At 50.1% G+C, this 25,288-nt stretch overlaps 1 protein-coding gene across 2 annotated transcripts; it reads left to right on the top strand.

The window, feature by feature from the left end:
• The first annotated feature begins 1,341 nt into the window (after positions 1 to 1,341).
• On the top strand, positions 1,342 to 25,047 carry T48 (FU domain-containing protein T48). Of its 2 annotated transcripts, none has more exons than XM_011141271.3 (6): positions 1,342 to 1,402; positions 1,494 to 1,809; positions 22,103 to 22,424; positions 22,507 to 22,659; positions 22,791 to 22,935; positions 23,383 to 25,047. In XM_011141271.3, the coding sequence occupies exons 2-6, from the start codon at positions 1,788 to 1,790 to the stop codon at positions 24,043 to 24,045; spliced, it is 1,305 nt and encodes a 434-aa protein (XP_011139573.1). In that variant the 5' UTR covers positions 1,342 to 1,402; positions 1,494 to 1,787; the 3' UTR covers positions 24,046 to 25,047. The 2 variants fall into 2 exon arrangements, with proteins under 2 accessions (XP_011139573.1, XP_011139572.1); XM_011141270.3 differs by having other exon boundaries at positions 1,494 to 2,103.
• The last annotated feature ends 241 nt before the right edge of the window (positions 25,048 to 25,288 follow it).

The raw sequence follows: 25,288 nt of genomic DNA, 5'->3' as shown, positions 1-25,288 counted from the left end.
TTAAAAATTAACGCTCACATAAAAGACTTTTAGCTGAGATTCAAACCCTTTAATGGCAATGAGCTTCTCGTAGATACCGCTAAATGGCGCTGGATGGATCAATGAACCTGAGAAAGATAAGGGATTCTATGGGCCAGAGCACAGACTTTTGCATAACGCATAATACACAACGCATAAGAGAATCAATCAGAGTTCTTCATTTTTATTCTGAGGAGGGAAATGAAGAAAACTGATTGGTTTATTCTCTTATGCGTTATGTATTATATGTTGTGCAAAAACCTGTGCGCTCGCCTTACACATGGAATGACAATGGCCGCATTCAGCAGACTCAACAGTTGGACAACATTACTAGATTTTCCACTGAATCTCGCTCCTGATTGGTAAATACTTCTGGGTCTATGAAGAATCTAAAAGAATGATCCAATCCAATCACAGACAATAATCACTAAACACTCTCTGATCACTTTGTTCTACTGAACGCGGCCAATGGGTGCGTTCAGCGGAGAAAACCGCTCAGTGAGCGATTAGTGACTATTGGTCCTTACTGTTAGATTCTTACATTCAGACCAATAACGTTGACGAATTGCTCAACAGTTGCGGAACTGTTGAGTGTCGTGAACGCACTCATTGGCTGCGTTCAGCAGAACAAAGTGATCAGTGAGCGCTTAGTGATTCTCGCTCCTGATTGGTAAATACTTCTGGATCTATGAAGAATCTAAAAGAATGCTCCAATCACAGACAATAATCACTAAACGCTCGCATCATTTTGTTCTACTGAACGCAGTCATAGACGCATATGCATAACATAAGAATTTATGAACCAATGAGCATCGAGTATTTAGTCGCTATATTGATTTACACAATGCATTTAGATGCTATCTAGATGCTCATTGGTCCATAAGCTCTTATGTATGCATATGCCATCTATGTAATTCCATGGGTACGTTCCGTTTCACGCATCGCGTGCATTTTTTATAGTATACGTGACATAAACTATAAATAAGTGCGCGCGCATGCGTGAAACGAAACGCATCCCATGTGTGAGGGCCCTTAGACCCGTTAGTTAGTTCTTTAAACTCCGTTTAAAGCAAGTTGTGGAACTGGGCCTAAAGCTAAGACTCCATGCATGCGGTGAGCTGCGGCAAATGCTGCGGTGACCAATCAGGAGGGAGGCGCAAGTCCGGTTGCGGCAAGCTCCGGCATGCGTCTGTCTCCTGATTGGTCACCGCAGCCGTTTGCCGCAGCTCACCGCATGCATGGAGTCTTAGCTTTAATCGATGCGTTGCAGATTAGTTCCAAAGCCTCCGCTACGAGTCTCCACTTTCCTCAACAACTGAGCGGCAGAGTAGACGAACCTTTCTTTTCAAATAGCGCGACTCAACGATGACTTGTACAACCACAAGTAGGGCTCCGCGAAACAATCTGAGTTGTTTTTATCCTCAAGCAGTACATTTTAACGGTAATTGGAAAAATTCTCTTTTATGTTCAAGCAGCACAATCAGATGGGGGAGGGTCATGACTCTTCCCACCCATCATCGCCGAACAATTACCATTCGGTCTCGATTCGACGTTGAACTGCAATACGAACAAAATGAAGACCCCAACGGGAACCGGCGTTCTCGCGATCCTCCGAGCAAAGTGTCTACCCAAGTCTCCTTTTCGACGTCATCACTATCCGCACGAGCTTCGTCGACGAGTAATAGCGAGTAGCAACGAGTGGTGGCGGCTCGAGTCGTCGTCGAGAGTGCTGTCCCCCTTCCACGCGCGTGCCGTTAGCGCGCTTCAGTATGCAGCAGAACGTCACGCGAGGTAGGTGCAACGTCGTTTGTTGTTCGTCGGCGCGGGAGTGAGCTCTGAGAGCACGCGATTACTATGATCGCACATGAGACCTCGTGATATCTCTTTTTTTCTCTCTCTCTCTCTCTCTCTCTCTTTCTTTCTCTCTGTCTCTCCTCTCTCTCTCTCACTGTACCGTCGCATCGGGGAAATTATGTCGACGCGAAATGAGTGATTCGACAACGACGCTACTGGTGCTGCAGTTCCTCGCTGCGTTCCTCGCCTGTCTCGCGGATTACAGCCGGGCGCAGGATGAAGAAACGCTAGGTAAGCTAGGAAAAGCGCGCCTCATTGCGGTTTGACACTTGCCATCGCATCTGTGTGTGTGTGTGTGTGCACGCACGTGGGCCTGCACGCACGCACGCAGGCACGCACGATCGAACAGGCGAATCGAGCAGTTTGTTTCAGTTTATATACCGCGTGGCGGTTCCGTCTTCCATCGCGCGCCTCATTCGTCAATGATTAAACCGAGCGATAATACTTGTTGTTCGATGTACGTGCGAGCGACGGCACGTGTGAAACGTCAGCTCGCCTTGACGGAACATTGCGCTGCGTATGTGTAAAAAGAGAAAGAGGAATACCGCTGACCCAATCATCCCGTCACGCGACTCTTCGCCTCGCCGCTTCATTTCTGAACGAATTCCGAGTTTCGTCGCAACTGCCTTTCGTCCGTCCGGCGTTTAGCGCCATCGGATTTACATTGGAGAGTTTTTGCAATACCGTCTCTCATATACGGTAAACGTAAATCGTGAATACTATTGGTTGCATACGTCGCGACGTTATTTTTGAGCGAATAACGTTCACGATTTACATTTACCGTATCTGAGAGACGATATTGCAAAAACTTTCTACTGTCTTTCAGATACGGTAAACGTCAATCGTGAACGTTATTTACTCAGAAATAACGTCGTCATATACGCGACCAATAGCATTCGTTTACCGATCAATATTTACCGTATCTGAGAGACGATATTGCGAGAACTCCCTATTACGTACGTCGTATTAACGTTAACGCATATTCGAACCTGTAGAGTTATACGTGTAGTTACGTTTTTCAAAGCACTTTGCTTTCTTTCCGTGTTCGTCTCTCTCAATCTCCCCCTCTCTCTTCCTCTCCCTTTTTCCCAAAGTCAAGTCCACTTTGCATTTCAAATGCGGACGGTGCAATTCGGTGCAGCTGCAGACAGCAGATGTATCGATATCGTCGAATTGCCACGCTCCGCGCGATCGAATGAGATCATCGATCGGCGCGCTATCGATTCTCGCGGGCCGCGCGATTCTCGATCGAAGCCCCTTCGAAGCCGCTGCGCCGTTTCAATAACGCACTGTCGCGTTTAATAACGCGCGATCACAAAGAGCGGCGCGTGTCTGTAATTGCTAACCGTGCCGGTGTCCTCGGCGGTTTCATTACGTGTGAAACTCGCTCGCGGCGACGGTCGCGCGAACGCAATCATCTCCGGTTCAGCGGTTCCGTCCTGCGTTTCACGTGACCTCTCGATCGCCGCTGTTTGACGCTTCGCCGTTCGCGCGGCAGCGCCTTTGCGCCGGCGACGATACAATCGCAAAGTCCTGCTGCGAGAAGAGCGACGAGCGAGGACTTTCCTTTCCTCCTGACACTTGACAAGTTACGGAGAGTGTCTTCAGCGCTGTGAGAGGTTAGGTAAGGTAAGACAAATTTCATTTGCCGCGGTGCCCGCTCGCCGTTGTTCCCGTGATGCGTCGCTGTCCTTGTGATTCGGCGGACGAACCGTCGTGTTATTTTCTCGCTGGTTTATTCGCCGGCTTCTCTTTTGTGGGAGCCGGCGGTGGCACCCGGCGCGTAACGCCGCGTCTCTCCTCTCCTGAGGGAAGGCGAGCGCGAAGCGCGCTGGCCACCGGCGGTCAGCACCGACCACCGCTAATTGTTGCACAATGCTCTCTCACTCGCCTTCTGTATCTCTCTCTCTCTCTCTCTCTCTCTCTCTCTCTCTCTCTCTCTCTCTCTCTCTCTCTCTCTCTCTCTCTCTCTCTCTCTCTCTCTCTCTCTCTGCCCTGTTTCCGTCCTCCTCCCCTCCCTCTCTCTCTCTCTCTCTCTCTCTCTCTCTCTCTCCTTCTCTCTGGCGAGTTCACAGGTGCATTGCACCAGAAATCCTCTCGCGGTGCTCACCCCGCTCGACGACGACGCGAGGTACACGACGCCAGAGAGGGATTACGTCGTCGCCTTTCATTGCAGCTACCTCGGGACACGACAGCGCGCGAACTAATCCCGCGACGGGCTCTATCTTGCCGTCTACAACTGTAATTTTTCGTCTCGCTAAACGCGTCGATTTCTCTCGGCCATCGCGCGCGATCCGGATCCGTCGAAACGATGATTCGCTAGGAATTCCGCTGACGTGACGAATGGCGACCACGTGGTCTCTCTTATCGGTCAGCACCCTGGATTTGTCCTTCTTCGAGTCCTCAAAATCACTCAGAGGAAGGAGCGCGTGTAACCCAGTAACCCGGGGGTAGCCGAAGACGGAGGGAAGATTCGCAGGGTTTATCGAGTTCACGTTTCCGGCGGGAAAGACGAGAGGAAGCAAACGTGAGTTTCGGATTTCGACCCGGAGAGAATCAGTTCAAGGCCGGAGGAGGGACCGACTCGGCCGTACACATCTTGATGGCGCGTATATCCTCCGCCGCGGCTATTTAATCCGCGATAATCCAATGTCGGCGATCCGCGCTGGTCAGGAACGCGCGCAAAGTCCGTACACGGCACATATCCGAGAGGTGCGCGCCCGGTCGGTCAGACAGACAGACAGACAGACAGACGCGAAAACGGCTCTCGTCCTTTCACTTGCACAAACGCGAAACGGACACATCGACCTAATCGCGCTCGATAGCGCTCGAACGCGCTGCTCCACGCTGTGTGACGCAAGTAAATAGAAAAGCGAACTCGATCCCTACACCTTCTTCACCTCGCCGTCGTCCTCGCGCTGCACGCGCTTGATCCTGATATTACTCGGTGCTGTAATCTCCTTGTTGCGACGTCGATAGAGCGTTCCTGATACGCTGCGATTTTGTCGTCGGCTCGCCGAGCCAGCGTCCGGACCAAACGCATACATGAAGAAAGAAACTTCGGCGGATTTGTGCAACTGATTTTTCTCTCTGCTGTCTGGGAAAGAAACGAGGTTCACATTTACTCTGAACTACAGTGATTTTCTTCGTCTTGTTGTCCCGACAAGAAAATGCTAGTAGCGGTATGCGTACAATGCTGTTATCACACCGATATGTTATGATAACGCCTGCTGGAAAAGTGCCTCTCCCGACTGTAATCCTCTCGCTGTACGATTCTAGTTGGAAGTCTCGGGTAACATTTTTCTCGGTGCGACGGGATCTCGGTTGTAGGAACAGGATGATGCTTCCGGGAGGTTTCTACACGGTCGATTATCCTCGGTTATCACTGTTATCTAAATTTTAACACAGTCGGAATGTCTTTGAACGCGATGACATGGATATCGCTTTTCACCGCGCCGGCGAGTTTTCAGCGAGCTGAGATTTCGTTCTTCACATACACAAATACAATTTTACGGCGCCTCGTTAGTAATGGCGGGATCTCTTTTGTGCTGATTCTCCGCTAATTCTTGCTACAGTGCGCGCTGCGCGCGCGCGCGCGTGCGTTGCCGCATGTAAATTTCCTTGCCGGCAGTTTTCACTTTCGTCCTTTTGCAAGACTTTAATGAACACTCCGTGCTGCGCGCACAGCCACGTGCGGCGCAAATTTCACCGGAGATTAGTCGATATTACGAGCGGGGCGATAACGGTGTTCGCGTAAAAGTCGCGCGCCGCGCGCGGTAATGCGAGCCATTTCGCGGCGGACAGTGAAAGTTCGATGACCATGTAGTTCGTCGCAGAGAAAAACGATTCTGATACCAAAGTGTTCCTCTTCCCTTCTCTCTCCTCCTCACCTCCCTGGAAGTAAAGCGCTAAAAAAAAGTACGAGCGATTAGTCGCGATTCTCGGCCGCGTCTTACATTGATTTAAAACAGACTTGAAACAAATGAAAGAAATATCGATTGATTTAGTTGTCGAATGAAAGCAATCCTGAACTAGCTGAAAATTCGTCGACTTAATCGACGAATTTTCTCATCCGAGAAGTAGACTCGAAATGACAAGAATATATGCGGACTTGGTCGATCAGTCTCGTCAATTCAGAATGTTCACACCTGTGAGATAGACACAGGATAGAATTCCAAATAGGACTCGGCAGAATTAAGTGGTTATACCCGGCGAGTGTCGGAGACAACGACAAATAGAACAGCGTCTGGAATTCTCCGTTCGCTATTCGCGAACAAGAGATTGCCTGAAAGTTGACGCAGAACCGTGCGAGCAGCTACGGCGGCGGTTCGCCGCGGAACACGCTCCTTTGCGTAGGCTTCCGGTGCATTGTTGTTTGCGCGATACCGTTCCGACTTCACCGCGAACAATTTCTCAATCCACGACCTCTTCCTTCCTCCTGGAGCTCGAGCGCGCGCGTGCGATTCGCAAATACGTTTCTCCGCGTTATTGCATTACCGCGCTATAGCAATAACGTCGACCGCTCATTCTCCTTGTCGCAAAATTGCTCTTTCTCTCTCTTTCTCTCTCTCTCTCTCTCTCTCTCTCTCTCTCTCTCTCTCTCACCTTGAGTGGCGTGTTGACCGGGCATGTCCGGGGTCCGCGTGTGACACGCGTCATTGACGTAACGTCGTCGTCGTCGACGTTGTCGTCGCGCTGCGATGAGCGGCAGCATCCTGTGAGCGACGTGCTCAATGTCCGAGAGAACCGACGACGGCCAGCCGCGCGACTATTATCGCGCAGATGAGAAGATTGGCCCCGGAGTTTTCGTAATTAGCGCGATTCTACGTACTGTATGTGTGCGACCGAGAGCCATCTTGTTCCCCGGCGCGACGCGCTCGGGTCGTTAACGCTTTCGCGGTTCCCGCGAGTTCTCTCAAGAGAGCGCGCGCGCACCGGGGACGACCGTCCGCGTTTATCCTTGAGCGAAGAAAGGAACTTGGCGAATTTCACGGTTACGACGATTGTTCGCGAGCGCGAATCACCACATCGCCCGACCGTTTCTGGGAACGATCGCCCGCGATACCACTGCGATACCAGCGCGATACCGCCGCCGGGAGTCTCTTTGGTTTTACCGTATTAATGACATTTTTCGGCAACGACGTAACACTCGACGTATCGTTGCTTCGTACCTCGCGCTAAACATGCTCTTCCGCTCGTCTTTTCTCGCACGAGTTTCTTTCACTTCCTCGAATGACGCTTGCGCGGATATTAATTTCACGATGTGACATGCGGTGCACGGAATGACGTGGTGGTCGACAAGAAGCAAATCGCGCCGACAACGTGTACCGCTAACGTGACATCTCGTATATTTTCCATGTACATTTGCATAATTGTATATATCCGACGACATAGGACGCGAGTCGATTCTCAATTTCTCGCTTCAGCAGCGACGACAACGACGACGGCGCGACGTGCGGTGGAACGCGATCATCGCCTGTATAGGAGGTAGTGTATGGAGTCGTTCTCCTGGTCCCTCTTAATTAGCGTAATCGCAGAAGTGCCGTTCGTCCTGTTATATCGCACTGCTGAGCGGAGAGTGACAAAAGTCACGCGGGTTCGCGCTCCGTGTATGAGTATTGCGACCCAGTGACACGTATAATCGCGAGGATCGTCAGCGGACGTCCTGTTAGCGTTAGTTCGGTTCAAGTGGAGAAATTGTCGCTCTCGCGTTAACGCGATATCAGATGATCTCCAACGAGCTAGGTGCTACATCCGCGTTCAGCGGTTGTTTCCGTCTCGAATTTAAAGTCACGCTAAACGCAAAGCCCCTCGGCTACTCTCGGCTAACACCCGACACGTAACTTCGACGAATTTTAAATGAGAGAACTGACAAGTGAGACGAAAAGAACGAACTAGCGGCAAATCAGTCGATAAGTCAGCGAATAATTGAAAAATAATTTTTTTCACGAACAATTCAACGCGTCTACGTTAAACAAGCAACGGTGAGTCGCAGTGAGGACTTGTATGAATGTCGGCCGTGGCTGAAAAGGTTAACGGAGCGCTCGTGAGATCTTCTTATCTCGAACCTTACTCGATTCTCTCACCCCCTCCTCTTTCTCTCTCTCTCTTTCTCTCTCTCTCTCTCTCTCTCTCTCTCTCTCTCTCTCTCTCTCTCTCTGTCCCTCTCGTTCTCCTCAGCAAACTATAGGTAAGCGGAATCCAGACTTTTTTGACCGATGTATACCGGTCGGATGACGGTCTCCGTGGATGCCGTGGGTGGTGGGGTACACGATAGTCGTCTCTGCCTGTCTCTCCCTGAGATAGAGAGGAAGAGAGAGAGAGAGAGAGAGAGAGAGAGCCCATTTGATTTTCTAAAGTACCGTTTTCTTCTACGAATCTAGCGCAATCTGCTTCTCCATGCGGCTTCGTCCCTGCCGTCGTGACGTTTAAATTCTCTTTCTTTCTCTCTCTCTTGTCGCTCGATAAAAATCAAATCGGCCGCGCAGTATCTCGACAAGATCGCGTCGAGACGAGATCTCCGAGTTCTACTCTAACGGATGTCACCGTCGCTTCGCGAGACGAAGAAACGTTTCGACGGCGCGTTGTAATCTCACGAGGAGGAGACGGAATTCGTACTCGAAGAGGAAGGAGATAAAAAAATCGAGAGTTTTTTCAGGATATGTTTCTATTTACGATGTTACCGCGAGGATATCGTTCCACGGGGACTCGCGCCGGCAATCTTACGCCTGTAAATCGATTTTACGGTCGTTCGGACTCGTTCGAACGGCTCGCCGCTTTTACGAGATCTTTTACCGTACTGGCGACACTCCTCGTCGCATTTCGCATGTTCGTGATGCTCCGGCATCACCGAATCCGGCGATGAAACTTGTTGACGCTCGAGAGCGTCTCTTCCTTTTCCATTCGTGGCTCCTCGAGAACGACATTTCCCTGCGCCTTCCTGGTTTTTTTCTTTCTCCTTTTTATGAAAAACCTTGTTGAAAAATGTTGTCTCGAGATTTCAGTCGGACGGCGTATGTGTGTGAATAACCGACTATTCAAACGCATTCGGTCTCGTTCACCTGCACGTCGGCTACGGAAAATAAAGCGACTTTTACATCACCGATCCAGACACGCACGGACGAACACTCGCGTGCACACTCGTCGAGTGCACTCGGGAGTGCGCTCGCTCTCGCAACGTTCGCTCGCCCCGAGAGCCGAGGGGAAACATGCACCTTTATCGGCCGAATGTGCGCTTTTTACGAGCCAGAAGGCTCGTTCAGGCTCGCTATCGGTATCCGGTCGGACAACTTCCGCCTCGGGTCTGGTAACACGCTCGAACATCTGCGTCCTCCTTATTCCCGTCGTCCTTCGTTGTCGCTTCTGTCTCCTTCTGCTATCTCGTTCAAACGCGATTAAGAATTTTACAGCCAGCATGCTACATTTTCAACAACGCGCCCTTTCGTTCTTTTCATCGTCCCGCTTGTCTGACAAGCAAAACGGAAAGAGAAGCGTGTCGTTAATCAATATTACCGATTAGGTCGTCAATAACATCGGCACTTACGTTGATTAGCCGGTGACATTAGACATTAGAAAAACCAAAAGAGATTGAAAAGAAAGAACTAGAAGAACACGCGAAAATTTGGCTGAAAGAATCGAGGCTCCAGATAATTGGGCTCGTCGTATGCAACGCGGCTCGTTTCGTTCGATTCGCCTCGACTGATTTTCTCTTCTGGCGCGTAGCGAACGCGTCTTCGTGTTTCGAATTAGGGGCCTGCGACGGAAAGGAATGCACGCCCGCCGCCGCTGCCGTCGCCGCCGCGAACGTGTCATCCTCGTTTCAGCAAGAACAAACACGGAATTGATTTGAGGTGAAAAACCGGCTGCGAAGGTGCTGCACGTAGCGAGCGTGCGCTCGCGACACGCACAGCCGCGCGTATATTCTACGTACCATCGTGACCGCATAGTTTTCCAGTCACGTCTCCTTCGCGCGCCGCTCGACACCGCTCGTCGTGCTACTATTATTCCGCCGCGCTGTTCGCGTCGCACGCGGTTCCCGTCATTAGCCGTCGCTTTATTGTCGCGACTTTCCCCAGGAGCCGGCCGCTCGCGAACTCGCGCCTCGCGCGACAAAGCGCGAATCGGTCCGCGCCGCGCGCCGCGAATTCCCTTCTCGGGCCGTAATTCATTCCCCGAGCTAACTTCATCCTTTCGTCCAGATTGGCCGATTAGTTTCTCGATCGAATGACGAACCCTTTTCCTACGACGCGTATGCGCGATATTTACGTCAGAGCGTCTCTCCTCTGTCGTGTCCGTCGGTGATCCGGCAACGGTCACCCCCGCGGTTTTCGCGATACGATCGATAAACGACGAGGGGTGCGAGGGCGCAGCCACGCTCGTGTGAGGTTTCTCTTTCTATCTCTCTTTCTCCCTCCTCCTCCCCCCCTTCTCTCTCTCGCCTCTCTCTCTCTCTCTCTCTCTCGCCTCGCGTTCGCGAGGACGACGAGAGTGTTTCCTTTTCACCGTCCACCTGGTCGCTCCCCCGCGCCCACCGGTCGATATCGCTCCTTCGTTCGCGAGCGTTACCTTCGGAAATGTAAAGCGTATTTCGTTCCCGGCTCGCTCGCGGAGCTACGTAGAATGTAGGTAGACTCGAGTAGTAGTACACGGGGTACCGGTACTCTCAGGACAAAGTGTACTCGGTCGTGGCTGCATACGCAGTTGCGCAGCTGCTGCTACGTTGTTGAAAATAATCCGACGCGGGTGAAACCGCGACCTTTCGTCGCACATCGCACTTACGCGCGGCACTTTGTTCCCCGCTGATTTTCGCGGGATATATATCGCATGTGTAGCCGATGGTATTTAAATAATAATAATAATAATAACACGAGTGTATAACTCGAGTAACAACAAGTACGAGGTAGAAGCGATAAATCAGTCGGACGCGCGAGACTGCTGGGAGAATACAGTTAGAATTATCGCAGACAGACGGACTACAGTTAGAATGCGCTTCAGAACGAGGTGAAAACGCGAAAAGTCATCAGCGTGCATCAGACGCGTGTGTGCTAACATTAATATTATTATTATTATTATTATTATTATTATTATTAGAGTATAATCTGTTCGACGGCGCAGATCCCCTCGAGTGCGAATCGATGTAAATGTAATCCCCTGCGATTCAATCCGACGCTTTATCAGATGCTTGAAAAGCGCACCCGGTAACCTTGGCTGCAACAACATTACGGCACACACATGACACCTGGCGTCGCGCGCTATCGCGAGCTATCGATTTGAAATAATTAGATACGAGGATATACACAGTGCAGAGCTATTGAAAAATATACTCAAGTGCGAACGAGAGATACTCGTGCCCGGAGTACTTGGCGTCGCGCTAGCGATGAGTTATAACTGTACACGGCTGGAGGGCCCAACATTAACCAAGTTACGTAATGACCGGTTCTCTCTCTCTTTTTCTCTCCCCTCTCTCTCTCTCTCTCTCTCTCTTCTCTTGGCGAACGACGACGACTCTCGATGTGTACGTCCAGGTATCCTTCTACCTGCGCGTCTATCTGTCTCCCTCTCTCTTTCTCTCCTCCCATCTCTCGGCCGGACGGGGTCCGCGAGCGAATGGGCCCCGTTTGCTCGCTCGCGTACCTCCGCGGAGGAGTAAATCGCGAAATACAGTTACTTATTTGTAGGAGTGCCGCGGCAGAACTCGAGCGCCTACGTAGGCAAGAGAAACACGCGCCGCGCCGCAACGTCGGTCGTTAGTCATCCCGCCACGGAGTCTCCATTTATCGAGATAATAGGCAAACAAAATAGAAAAATCGAGGCAAACGAGCGAACGAAAGAAAAGAGCGGCGGGAGAAAGAGACACCTCTCCGATGATCGCCGGGCGTTTTTGCGAAAGATACGAGGAGAGAGACTCGGAGAGATCTCTCCTTTGTTTTGCCCCGGCGATAGCGCGATATTTACGGCAACGCGCGGCTACATTCGATATTTATCGGCCAGCTTTCACAATTACGAATGAAATGTTGAACGCTACGAGATACGTTAGCTCTCGCCGAGCTAAATTCTCGTTCTCGGGGAAAAAATCGATTTCGGATATCTGCAGTCCGAAATAGAGTCGCGTCGCGACTCGTCGTCCTCCCGATCGGACCTCTTCGAGACTGACTCGGATGGTAGATGAAATTAGAGACCGTTCCTCCGTGAGCATACGCCATGAAATGGTCTCTTTGTATTCGGAAACGTCAGGCCCTCGTTGCTCTGCTCCGTGGCAATTAGCCTTCTCTCATCTATTTCAATTTACTACGTCGACCCACTTCTTCTCGACGCTTAGCGGAAACTCGCCGCCTCGGCCGTAAGTCAGTCGCGCCTTCGCGAAGAAACGGGTTCGACTTGCCGCGAATGCAAATCGCCCGACCGGATCCCCGCTTTCCCGTTTTCCCTCTTGATAATCCGCGATTGCGGATTATAACTCGAAACTGCTGCCCATTTCGACATCCTCCGCTCGCGCTCTTTCCGCGAGCGCGCGCTTTAATTAGTCTCGCGTGCGTTTCTCGCTCGGTTGCGACAAGTTCGCGAAACAGAGGAGGAGAAAAACATACAAGTTGGCTATACGAATCGCAGTCTGTGCTGCAACAAAGCCCTGACATTCATCGAAAAATGATGAATTAATTGACAATTAATTATCATTCGGCCGAGACTCACGCGCGTCCTCCCGACCCCCGTCCCCCGACCGTGTCCAGATATCATTTGATATGACATGATATGTCGGGCTATTGAAGTGACAGACCGGTCGAATAATCAACAGTTACAATGCATATCCGAGTATGCATGTCCGAGCATGACACTGATGATTAGAAGGCCTAATGAGTTTTGGCTCGGTAAATGTCGAGGCTTTAATTGAGGCTCGGCGCGGCGGTGCATATTAAGCGAAACAACGTGCATAATCAAACGCATACGGGATGCGTGCGAAAGCGCGAGGACGTTTCGCAAGTGAGGAAACGTTCGGGAGCGCGAGCGGCGAGCGTGGCGATTCGCGAGTCCGGTGTTAGCTTTGTTAAATTGTTTCGACCGGCAGTCACGTCGGCTGGCTCTCCGCGAGAGCGGCGCAATCAGAACGGGTTACATAAACAGCTACGATAATTAGATAGTGCCGATAATTAGTGTTGCACCGAACGCTGAATCCGCGCGCCAAGTTCGTGAGTATATACATAACGTCCAGCTGGCAACACGGGAAACGGGCAAATGAAGTTTCGCAAATCCGTGGACCGAATGCAGAAAGCGACCGATGGCGCGCTTTCTCGCGACTTACCTCGTCGCCTTACCTGCGCGCGCGAATTCGCGCGGAATATTGGAAAGCCGGCTCTCTTACACCTTGAGCATATCCCCGAGAGCCGGTCGATACAATTCGCATTAGACACGCCCGCTGACCAGGCCGATAAATCGATTTGCCGTTTGGACAGCTTCGAACGAGCTCGTCGCCGCCGCTGTGGAACTTTCGGCGGTATGCGAGTGCGAGGAGAGCACTCAAGCGTCTCGCACTCACTTTTGCACGATATCGAGAAAATGGCAGAAAATTGTATGCGAGATGTCCGCGGAAGGACGGGTCGCCGCGTCACATGTAACATCTTTCTTAATTCCTCAGCGACTTCTAGGAATTGGTTCAACTAATTTCTAACTTTTGACTAATTCTGAATCCATATTATCCGTTAATATGGAAACCTGCGGAATCAAATCAGGAAGAATCGAGATATCGTTGTCGTACGTGTCTCCAGCTGTGAAACTTAATTCCCGATAGCTCATGTCGCTCTCGCGTTCGCTGAGGAACGACGCGCGGACTATCGATGTCCCCGACGTAAAAACGATCTCCCGTACGGACGTGGAAACGGAGGTGAAATTTTTTCCGGTGCTCGTCGCACAGGAGGAGGCGGAGGAAAAGAGGAGGGATACTCTGTGGAGCGTGATCCTTGAATGCAAAAGCAACTTGCATATCGCCATTGAGAATGACGTGCCTCGAACGTGTTTATGACTTAGGAGAGTCGCGATCCCGTGAAGTCACCAGCAGATGCTTACGCGCGATAACGTCGGTTCATGGAAAATTAATTTCGCCACGCTTTCACGTGGCGCGAGCGCCGTCGCGTCGTCGTCGCGAGCGGTGACTTCAGCGCTCACGATTCGCAATGAGCGCATCGTCCTCGTCGGCCGTGTGGCCGAGAGAGCTCACGATCCCGTCCGTGATGTAAGGCGTGCTCGCGCCACGTCGCGTTATGACCTTCTGAAATTATTGCGCGTGACATCATCGGGACGTAATCGAATTTGACATTTGCGACGACGTAAACTCTCGCGCGCCGCGCTCGCGGAATTCGTCGGCGCGTGCCAACGTCCCCGAAGACGTGCCAATAACACGGGAGACGGACGCGGTGCATCTTCGCGCCGCGTCCGTCCGCTCTTCCGCATTTTCCGAAAGCGAGTCCGAGTTTTCTCGCTGAAAAGCGATGAAATGCTGCTCGCAAAATCGTCCTGCGAGCCGCGCAACACGTGCAGACGCCGCGCATGCACGTGCGGCAGGCGCGAGCATCTGTCGACCGTCCGTGGTCTCTGTCTGCCAATTGCGGCTTGTTAATTTCGCAGCGAGTCGTTGCTGCGCGCTAATTGAACGCGCCTTGACGAACTTGAGACGGGCGTGAGCGCCGAAAAGACGCACGGGAGGTTCATCCTGCGATCTTCATCATCTTCATGTATTATTCTACGACGATTCTCTCGCGATCGCGAATCACGGCGATGTGATCTCACTTTGAAACTCCCACTGAACTTTCCGAAGTCCATGTCAGCTCCGAAATTCAACGCGCGGCGGAATAATTAACGCACCGACATAATCCCGAATTAATTACAATTAATTATAGAATTAATTATATAACAGAACCGAATATAATCGACCGTCGCTTTGGCTCCCGTTGATTGCGCAGAAGCTCAACTGACATCTGGATTGCGGGAGACGTAGATAAATGGATAGACGAATGTGTCTTTCGGTTCATTTAGTCAGCTCTCCCCATCGGGATCGGGAGAGATTACCAGTTTCTCAAATACTGATTAATCATTAGCTTTACACGAAACTTAATGAACCTATCGCGGCAAAATCTGCGCCAGGAGAAGGTCGTTGACAGTCGTAACGCGTCAACGGCGATGCACCGTCGTTCAATTCGGCGCGTATGTTGTTCCGCACGCCATCACGGCGCGAATATTTGCAGTTAATCAACACGTATCGCGTTTCCCTCGCGCCTCGCTTTTGCAATAAGCCAGTTGTTGTTACATCCGCGGCTTACCGGCCTCCGAACGGCCTTGCAGCCTCGCTGCTCGAGCGACGCGGGCGCGCGTGCACCTTCAAAAGTGTGTCGACTACTCGAATATCGAGCAGGTGAGGTGAACGTACGCGCAGGCGAATGGACCCAACGTCGTTTGACGTCGTTCGGGGAAGTGCGGCCCGACGAGCCTTACCGTTGCATCTGGTGGATGCATGTGTGTGTGTAACGATAGCAGCCACGTCTTCGAGAGAGTAATCGCGAGGAAAGACTCACACGGCGGTTTCTTCGCCGTCATATCCTTCTTGCGGTCGAGATGAAGATACGGTTGAATGAAACCGCGCGTCGCGTTGCAAGCGCGAGATTATTGCGACCGTCTTGTTAATGGCGAGCATTCGAGATAAGCTGCGACCAGTTTCGCGTTTTAGCCGCCGTGCCTTTTTCGTGGAATAGGGAAGTCACCGGCCGAATTAATCGAATCTGAATCTCTTTACGACGCCGTGGTTATTTATTTGCTTTCCTGACATTAACTTTAGTATGTCACTTTAGGAGAAACGTCGCTAATTGGCGAAATTTCGCACGCAAGAAACGTCCGTGCTCGCTTTCGACGCTTCGAGCGTGATGCATGTTTTCGGCGAAATTAGAAAGACAGGAAAATGAAAGCGCAACGACGCGTTGGGATGTCTCTTTTGCTGCTCGTTTCCACGGGACTTTTATTTTCGCCGTCGACGATGTTTCGTGCCGGTCGAACGCGTTTTTCCTCCACGTATATAATTTAACGTAATTTATACTGTACGCACCGTACAGCGAGAGAGAGAAAGAGAGGAATGTGTGTGTGTATGTCTTGTGCTAGAGCATAAGCGGTTCCGACGTTCAGGGAAATTGCTCGAAAGTTCTAATCAACGTACGGTCGTCGTCGGCGAGAGCAGCAACGACAGCGCGACGTGGGTTGAGAAACTCTGACGTAAATCACCGCTGGTTCGTATTATGAGCGGTAGGCCAATAGCGCAGCAACAGCGAGAGCAACAGTTCGGCTCCGCCGATCGTTGGGAAAAGAGAGAGAGAGAGAGAGGTTTCACCTGATCGGTAATATGGTACTTCCTGATATCCAGGTGGAAGTGCCTTGATCCGAACGCAGTCACGAACCAGCGATATCGCTGCTCCCGACCGCTGGAACGTAAATAGCCGCTACTAACGATCCGCGAAATATATCGTCCCGGAATTTGTTCCGCCGACGTAAAACTTCGTTGCTCTTCCCGAAGTGACTTTTTGTCGCTGACCGCACGCGGAAGCACCAATCTTGTCGTTTTGCATATTTATCTGGGAGGAAGTATCGTTTCCCTCGGTAACCCTGAGCGTGAGTTACGTTCCTCGCGCCTGTGACTCATTGTTAACGTTATTTCTAAACTCTCGCTCGTCTCTCCCTTCATTATTCAATTATTCGCGCCGGCGAGCGCTCTCGGGGAACATGCAGATGCTCGGCAACGACGTGACGAATGATGTAGACTTCGGCCGTTTCGTGAAAAACACTAATCGGCCGTGAAAAGTGATTTATCGCTTTCTGCCGTTTAAACGCGATTCACTTTCACGGAGGTCGCCCGTCGCATCGCGCTCGTCGTGATACTTAACGCTGGGACTGTCGACAATTAACGCGACTTATCTCAGTAGCGATCAAAGCGATGGGTTTTCGAAAAAGTGTGTTGCGCAGGAGAAAAAATTGTTATCCTCTTTTGGTTTCGTTTCGTTGGAAACATAAAACGCGTCGTTGCATAAATTCGAGTGCTTTCTTCAAAGAATTACAAACCGCTAAATTTTAGTAGTTCTTGCAGCGTCAGACGTCCGTTTGTCGCTTTATGATTAATCGGGAAGGCATTTTTATCACATCCTGCGTTCGGGAAACGTGTATCGGTCCAGACAAAACTGTCGACAAGTGAGTATAAACGATAATGTGGCACTTTGATCTTCTCTTCACTGCAAAAGAATCTTACGAATTTTCCCTAAAAATTCTTCTCGAAAGAATTTTCGGACAAAATCTTGTCGTTATCTCCCGCTGACTCTCTACATGGATCATTCCTCGTTTCAGTCGGTATTCTTAAATATTTTGTACCTGTCTCGACGATCGACTCTCGCCGGTGGGAAAGACTGGAAATACTGGAATAATTCTGGGTGTCTCTCGCTGACGCATCAGCACCGGCTCCGAATTTAGAAAGCACGAAAATACAGGCTGCGACATGTGCCTGATATCAATGAAGAATGTTCCTCCTGCGACTACCTTTCTGCTTGAATTTGTCTCTCGGTAAATCTCCTCAAAGTTTCCTGCTTTCCACATCGAGAAAACGTCGAGGCGGATCATCGCGTTTGCCGGACTTAATTATTAAATAATTAAAAGACAAATATTGAAATGCCAGGAAAAAAATCAGCAGATCCTCGCTCGAACTCGCCCCGATTCCATCGCGTTGGTTTAATTCGCGAAGCATGAGCTTCATTTTTAACCACTTGCAGCTGGAAGCGTATCGTACACTCCGATATTATAATCAGGGAAAAATCGTGTCTCGAAAGTTTTCCCCTTTTTCTTTCCGAGGGATCCTCCGGTGAAATTGAGGTCGACAAGGAAATTGAAGTCCTGGAGCGTGTTCCTGGCGCGCGATCTTTTATTACGTCTGTTTATTCCAACGTGTGTTTATACGCGCGATATCCGCGATCGACGATTGTCAAGCGTATCGCGATAAAGCGGAAAATTGCTCTCGCGCTAATGTAGTCCACGTTCATCCTCTTCCTTTATCCACGATCGAATTTCGCGAGTTTCCTTTTGCAGAATAGGCCGGATAGTCTGCGCCAGCGAGCTATCCATTTAGCTAGGCTATTGAACGCTCCAAGAGTCGGGCTTCGTCCCTAATGAAACTTTTTATCAGAGATTATTAAAGGCATGCACTTCCGATATTTGATGTCTGCCGATATTGTGGCGGGACAAGCAGAGGCGAAGTGGATGCGATCGCAGCACCCAGAGATCCCCTCGAGCCTCCGGATGCGGCGAGGGAAAATTCTTTTCGACAAGTGGCGGCAATTTTCAGCAATTTTTGACCAATAGCCCTCGATCACGCGATAATAGCAAAATAGATATAGTATTATTACTCGAGAGACACTCTCATACTTATTGGGTAATATTGCGTTTTATTATGTAATGAGTTCGCGAATAGAAAGTGCAGTATGCAGATTGGCTGCTTATCCGGTGTCTGGATATATTCCGCAGCGCGTAAATTTTTCTCGCGTTTCAGAAAAGCGTGCAATCCGTGCGGCATACAACCCGCAATGTAATTTCCTCTCACGCATACGGGTCGTGCGTATTTTTCAAAAAATATACACGGCGAGAATTTTTCTCAAAAGGCATCAGCATGGTAATTTGTGAAGAAGTATCGTGCTGGTTTGTTCAGCACGTTCGTTTGAAAATGAACAGGAAACTTTCTTGCTGCGTATGAAAAGTTTTCACATTACAGCAGACTGAAAAGATGTCTGAACAAAAAATGATATTACTTTATCGCTGCATAACGTATAAACTTATTCTTTTGTTTGACGCGCTCAGCATCGCGTCACGCTTCATATCCTTTTGGACACGCATAAATTTCAGCCGCGTGATACGGCATATCATGGAGAAGAAATTCTCTCTGTCGCGCATTCGAGGTGCCCTCTCCGCATTTTCCCTGAATTTATATAAACGAATCAGGGGAAACACGCGAGTATATAGTTTATATTTAAAAACGTAATCCCTAGAGTCAGAAAGTTCTCTGTCGCGCGCGTCAGCTGTCCGCTCCGACGGATTATGAAAATCCGTAATAACGGGGAACGCTCTGGTACTTCGACGAGGTAGACGAGCGAGCGACGACGAGCCGCGGGAATTTTAATGTGGACTAATTAACACGCGCTTCCGTTAATGATCGCGAGTGGCGAGGTGGCACTGTCGGAAGCGTATCTGGCGTGGAAAGATTCAGGTTTCGAGATTTTGCGGACGTAGAAGTGAGGAAGCGCAGGCAGATAGACAGACTGGCAGACCGAGGGAAAAAAGAGAGAAGAGGAGAGAGAGAGAGAGAGAGAGAGAGAGAGAGAGAGAGAGAGAGAGAGAGAGAGAGAGAGAGAGAGAGAGAAAAAGAGATCAACGATGACAACGCGTTGCAGCTGCACATCGCATGTGCATCGCGAGTAACTGTACTCGTCCGTCATGTACCAGCGGGTGCATACGGGCGATTGACACACGAGCCTCGTGTGCCCGAAAGAAGATCGCATGTCTCTCTCTCTCTCTCTCTCTCTCTCTCTCTCTCTCTCTCGCGGGATCGCGTCACAGCGTGAACTTACACGTATAACTTCATAATTCAGGAGGCGACTTTTACGAGCACCGTTAAACGCGCTCTGCGCTCGCTCGTCGCCGTCGACGCGTCCGCGGGTTCGTCCCTCGTCGGTCTGGGACGCGAATGTGGGTTAGTATTATACAAAAACAGCGCGAAAAATGAAGTTGACGCGAGGCGGGGACCTACTTCGACTTATTTGGCCGGATGCGACCGGCGACAGCAATTGCCGGCGGCCGATGGTCACGCGATCCGCGGAAGCTCGCAAGTGTTTCGTCGCGAAACTTATAGAATCCATTTAATTGTGCATATTTAATTATATGCTGCGGAGAGCACCCCCCCCCCGCCCTCGAAGCGCCACACGGAAAGTAAGTTAAATTATACTTGTAAATATATGCGTGTAGCGTGGACGCGAGACGTGTACTTTGCAACGGGATTACTCCGGAAACGGCGAGTTGTTCGCCGTAGGAGCGCCAAGTAGACGCAACGAACGGTCTACTTAATCGCACTAATTAATAACGAAAACGAGCGTACGTAAGCACCCGCTGCGCTTGTGACGCTCAGGGAGTTTCCTCACAAACGAATCGGACGTTATTTGCCGTGAACAGGCTGCTCTTTCGTCGGACAGTTGAACGTAAAAAGAGAAAAACGTTGAAGTATTTACGCCGATAGAGAAAGAGAGAGAGAGAGAGAGGGGCAGGAAATTGCGGAAAATCGGGTCGTGTGGGCAGCGCGCGACTTGGCGGCGACAAGCTTCTCCTCGACCTTTAATCATCTAATTAAAAGCTAACTCGGTGAGTCCATTAATCGTTCTCTGATGCGCGGATCGGAATTGCGAAAGCACGATCGACACGGTGAGTCTTTTGAAAGTTACACGAGGAGGAGATGATAATAACCGGGAACGTCGATTCTGAAATCGAAATAGCCCCGAAGATCGTTAGATTGGTCGGTTTAATTGGCCGGATTACACTCTTATCGTCCTAGCAGGACTAGCAGTCCTAGTCGTTTCTAATCAATAATGCCGAAGTTTTCCGTGTTTATCCGCTCGCTTAATAACCGCGACAGACTTGCACTTTCCCCTCACCTCGGAGATTATCTCCTGACGATCGGCGGACTTGCAAAATTATAACACTCGTCACGTGTCCCGTTAAATAATATTCAATTATATCGGCATTGAGCTTCCTACGTCCGATCAGCGATGAAAATCGCAAACAACAATAATCCAACATATAAATGACGTGACTTTATTTTTGTGACATACACACTCACACGACACACACGGCACTTTCTACGGGGAGAGAACGTACGTGCGTCGCTCGCGCATGTACGGCGAGCCAATCGAAGACGCGATACATTTTCCAAAGAGCGCGCGAGCTGGCCGCTAGTCGCGATCGCGGAAAAAGAGAGAAGCGAAAGAACCCGTAGAAAGTTAAAGCGCGGAGATTCACGAGGGGGGATTCACGCGTGCTGATATCTGCAAGAATTTTCTCGTGGAATAATCGAGGAGTCGGGCCGCGAAGGATCTCGGCGGCAAAGTAAACAGGCGACCCCGGGGTTCACGGAACACACGGTCGGCAGCGACGGACCGGGGAAACGGGCCCGACCTAGTGTTCTCAACCTGGAGAATGTGTGTGACCGTCGATATTCCGTCGGGCCCCGCTGTGCGACGTGACGCCGCTCGGCGCGGCCTGCCGCACGGCGTTTATAGACCCACATAATCGAGAAACCAGCAACCGCATTCCTCATACACGTACTAATGAGCCCTCAGCGAACCGAGGGAGTCTCTATCTCTCTTTCTCTCTCTCCCCTTTGCACACACACACACGCACAGTATCTTCCAATTTTCTCTAATGCCGTCCGCGTCCGGCTGCCTTCCCGGTCGCATGCGTGACCTCCGTAATGTATCTGGCCACCGAACGGAAAGGAAGAGGATGCACTTGTCGAAGATATAAATATACCCCACGAAGAAGGATCCCGATGAGACCTGAAACACACCTAAGCGGAAAGAAACTCTCATTCGCTATCCTTGCGATAGTCCTCGGGATAGCGAGCGCTCGCGATGTCTCGTGTAATTTTCTGTCAGCCAAGTGCACGCGAAATTATGCAGATAAGAACGATGAGCAAGACTTGATGGTTGTATTCTTTGTTATATGCTGAAGTCGCGCGATCGTTGCTCGTAAAGTGAACACAGCGATAATATCTTAAGCATGCTAATTGCATTGTAAAAAGGATAATTCGCTACGAATAGTCGGTTGCTTCACTGATTCGAATAACAACTCGCGCTATCCGGCAAGATCGCGCGAGAGTGCCTCGCAAAATGCCGTAGGAGCGAACGGGACGGCGCGGCGACTCGCCGCGCGATTCGAATTCTCGTCGCGAGATCGGTGATCCACAGCCTCGAGCGGTGGCCCCAAATGTTTGACACACATTTGCTCGGTATCGGTATCTAGCTGCGCGCTAGCTGCGCGCCTCCTCGATGCATCGTGAACGCACCGTGTCGTTTGTCACTCGTATAATCGCTCGGCCGTAATCGCTCTACTCTCTTCGGCACGCCCGACAAATATTCGAGAGTACTGCGAAATCAAGTGTGGAACGTTGACGTTTTTGCAGTGGAATGCGTCGAGTCCGAGACTGGATGCAGGCGATGCAGAGACGGGACGTGCGCGAGATGCGCGGTGCTGCTGCATCAGGGCACCTGCGTGCATACCTGCCCACCGGGCTTCGTCGCCGACTGGTCGACCCGGGATGAGTACATGGGCCGCATCTGCCGAGAGACCGGCTACATGTTCGGTCTCACCGGTAGCCAGGTCGCGATCCTAGTGGGGGTGGTCTCCGGCGCCACGATCTGCATCTTCATCATCGTGTGCGGCGCGATAGTCGTGCATCGGAGGAAGAAAAGGGCGGCCAAGCTGGTGCAGCAATACGAGGATAGGTTCGTTCAACCCGCGCTGATTGTGTGTTTACCTGGTATCTTCTATGAATTCGTTAACAACACTCTGTCTATACGCTTTCAGCGCGGAGAGGAGGGAATTCCTGAAGCACCTAGCGACCCTCAGAGGAGAGGCTAACACCTTCCTCGCGATGCTCAACGATACCAGGCGACAAGTTAGAGAATTGTATTACTCAGGTAGTAACGGGGACGGCGCCGTCGGCATCCAAGCGTACAGGTATGTGAGTGCAACAACGTGCAAGTTAGCTCGTTCGCTGTTAGTCCGATAAGAAAGTTATGCCTGTTTACAATTATTCTCGATGTGACTTGTTCATATTTGCCGTACATATTTTGCGAATGTCGTTGCAGGCCAGTGCTACGCGACCTGGCGAGGATATTGGTCCTGGTGAACAGAAGAGACGACGAGATACCGCTTCCACCCGACGACTGGCAACGATTGTTCTCATGGGCAGAGCGGCTGCTGAGGAGATACAAAAGGCACAGTTCTCCCGAAGTAAGATCCTTCATTCCTCGCGGAGTATCTCCGCGTTGTGTATGAAAAGAACGACGCTTTTTATCTCACACTTTCGATTCTTTTTCACGCTAGTCCTTAAAGCACTTCGGTGAGTCACACATAAACCAGTTGTATGCAAAACCGTGTAGCGCGTCAGACCCCGCGCATACGAGCGGTTCTACCGTCTGATATTTCACCGGAGCCGAGTCTAATTCATGCATCTACTTTGTAAAGGTAGAAAAAAAGAAAAAAAAACAATCACGCGGGTAAAAGAAAACGTCCGCCGCATGCACGGAGTCTTAGACCGTAGTCTCCCCCCGTCTTGGAAGCTCCTTCTCCTTGTCTCGACAATAATATTTATTCGACCGAATGATTTGTGTATATATGTACACGTCGTCTCGACGAATATTTAGACGTTGGCGCTCATTATGCTGTTCCAATTTCAAGGTGGCTCAGCTCGTGACGTTTCTGCAGCAGCCGACGAGCCCCGTCCAAATGATGCAACCACCGCAGCAGCCCGCGGTCGCGACGTCGCAAACACCCCAGCCGTACGAACCGAGGACCACCCCCACTAATCTCACGACATTCCAAGCGAACGTGCCGCTCGCCACGTTTCAGGCGAGTGATAAGTCGAGTATCAGCCCGGCGAGCTCGAGCCTCGGCTACGCGAAGGACAGTCCTATCAGCTCGAGCTTAGGTCAGAACAGTTCAGTGCTGTACAACCACGAGAAGCTTAGTCCAAACGGCTCCGAGAGAATCGGCCAGACGACGCCCTTGGTCTACGCCGGGAGCCAGAAGCGGGCGCCGAAGAGCCCCAGCAATTCGCGTCTCCAAGAGTTGACGATTACTGCGTTCAGTCACAACTACAACATCGGTGGCGCACAACTGCCGGAATCCGCCGGAACCACCAATCGCGGTAGCAGCGGTTTGCACGAAGAGTGCAACGACGGTCTGGATCGCGACCTGAACCCCCAGTGGGAGTTCCAGAGCACGATGGAAGCGGCCAATTACACCATCCTTTCGGACTGGTCACCCGCACGTGATTACCTCATCGACGACTTCACGATCCTCGGCTTCCGGCCGCAGGATGAGATCACCACGGAACTGTAACGGAACTGTCCCGCGCACAACGACTGATTACGAACATATCCAAATGTAAGACTCGTCGAGAGCGAGAGAGGGAGAGAATTATGAATGCTCATGTGTCCCAAAGTACCGCCGTTTAAGACAATCGGTCTCTCGTACCTCTTGCAATTCTCAACAATCTTCTTCCATAATCTCGCGATAATCGCTAAGGAAAAAATACTCATATGCAAATCTGTCGTTTGTTAAAACTATAGGCTAGCTCGAGCTCTCTATCGATTCTTCTTTTCTCGTTTTTTTCTTTTTTTGATAATTTTTATGCGAGACATCGAATATGAACGATGTACTGTATTTCGATAGAATCTCATGAAATTCTTACGGAAATGTCCTCTCCGCCCCGAGAGCACTCCAGACCTCTAGCCTGCTAGCGTCGTTTCACGAATGACACCTTCGGTTTGAACGTATTCGAGAGTACATTGCGTAATAGATACAAAAGGAAAATATCACGATGATACCAAATAATTGTAAGAACTTTGTATAAATATTGGTTTTTATTTAACTCCTACATTGTATATCGTTAATGACATTTACTGCGTGTATTATAGTGTACTAGTCAACGTTTCCGTTTGTTCACATCCAAATGTCAAAGCGCATCAATGCGATTTCCGTATTCGCTTTTTTCGCATGTAACTTATTCAAATTCAATTTACTTTTCAAACGAATTCACTATCGTCACCGGAAAATCGTGTTATTCTGCGGTGCGTCACGAGCTGTAACACTCAATAGACTCACTCACCGCGTTTTAAAACTCACATTCCATTCGCGATGCCGTGGCAACGTGAATTTAACAGCAAAATGCAAAAAAGAAAAAAATTGCGGATTTTATTTTATTTATACAAATGCATATACCAACACATTCGAATTGGACGTGTCATTATACATACGTGTGATCAAGGCGGTCACTTGTACAAATTGATGTAAATACTAATTAATATTTTAGTAATAAATGTAAGAAGATATCGAATATAATATATGTACCTGTAAATGATATCTTCTCTCAATTTCGATACCCTCTGCATGTTTGAAGAATTTGCATAACTTGTTGCTAAGTTATTGGCTGATATCACAAATCCCAAACCAATATATCCCAAATCACACCACATACTTATCGAAACTGAAAACAGTAAAATTAAAATGAGATGTAATATATATATATTAAATATTTCTGGAATCATGAGTTTTTTGTGACAAGTTTGAAATTTAATTTCTT

The sequence above is a fragment of the Harpegnathos saltator genome, unplaced genomic scaffold (assembly GCF_003227715.2).
Source record: "Harpegnathos saltator strain DR-91 unplaced genomic scaffold, Hsal_v8.6 scaffold155, whole genome shotgun sequence".
Taxonomy (NCBI): domain Eukaryota; kingdom Metazoa; phylum Arthropoda; class Insecta; order Hymenoptera; family Formicidae; genus Harpegnathos; species Harpegnathos saltator.
This window is presented reverse-complemented; position numbering and strand designations above follow the sequence as displayed.

Bases quoted from the DNA above. Each gene is read 5' to 3' on its own strand.
- T48 (XM_011141270.3), top strand. From the start codon at position 2,004: ATGAGTGATTCGACAACGACGCTACTGGTGCTGCAGTTCCTCGCTGCG. The intron at 2,104-22,102 runs GTAAGCTAGGAA...ACGTTTTTGCAG, and splicing joins GCAGGATGAAGAAACGCTAG to TGGAATGCGTCGAGTCCGAG. The intron at 22,936-23,382 runs GTAAGATCCTTC...TCCAATTTCAAG, and splicing joins AAAGGCACAGTTCTCCCGAA to GTGGCTCAGCTCGTGACGTT.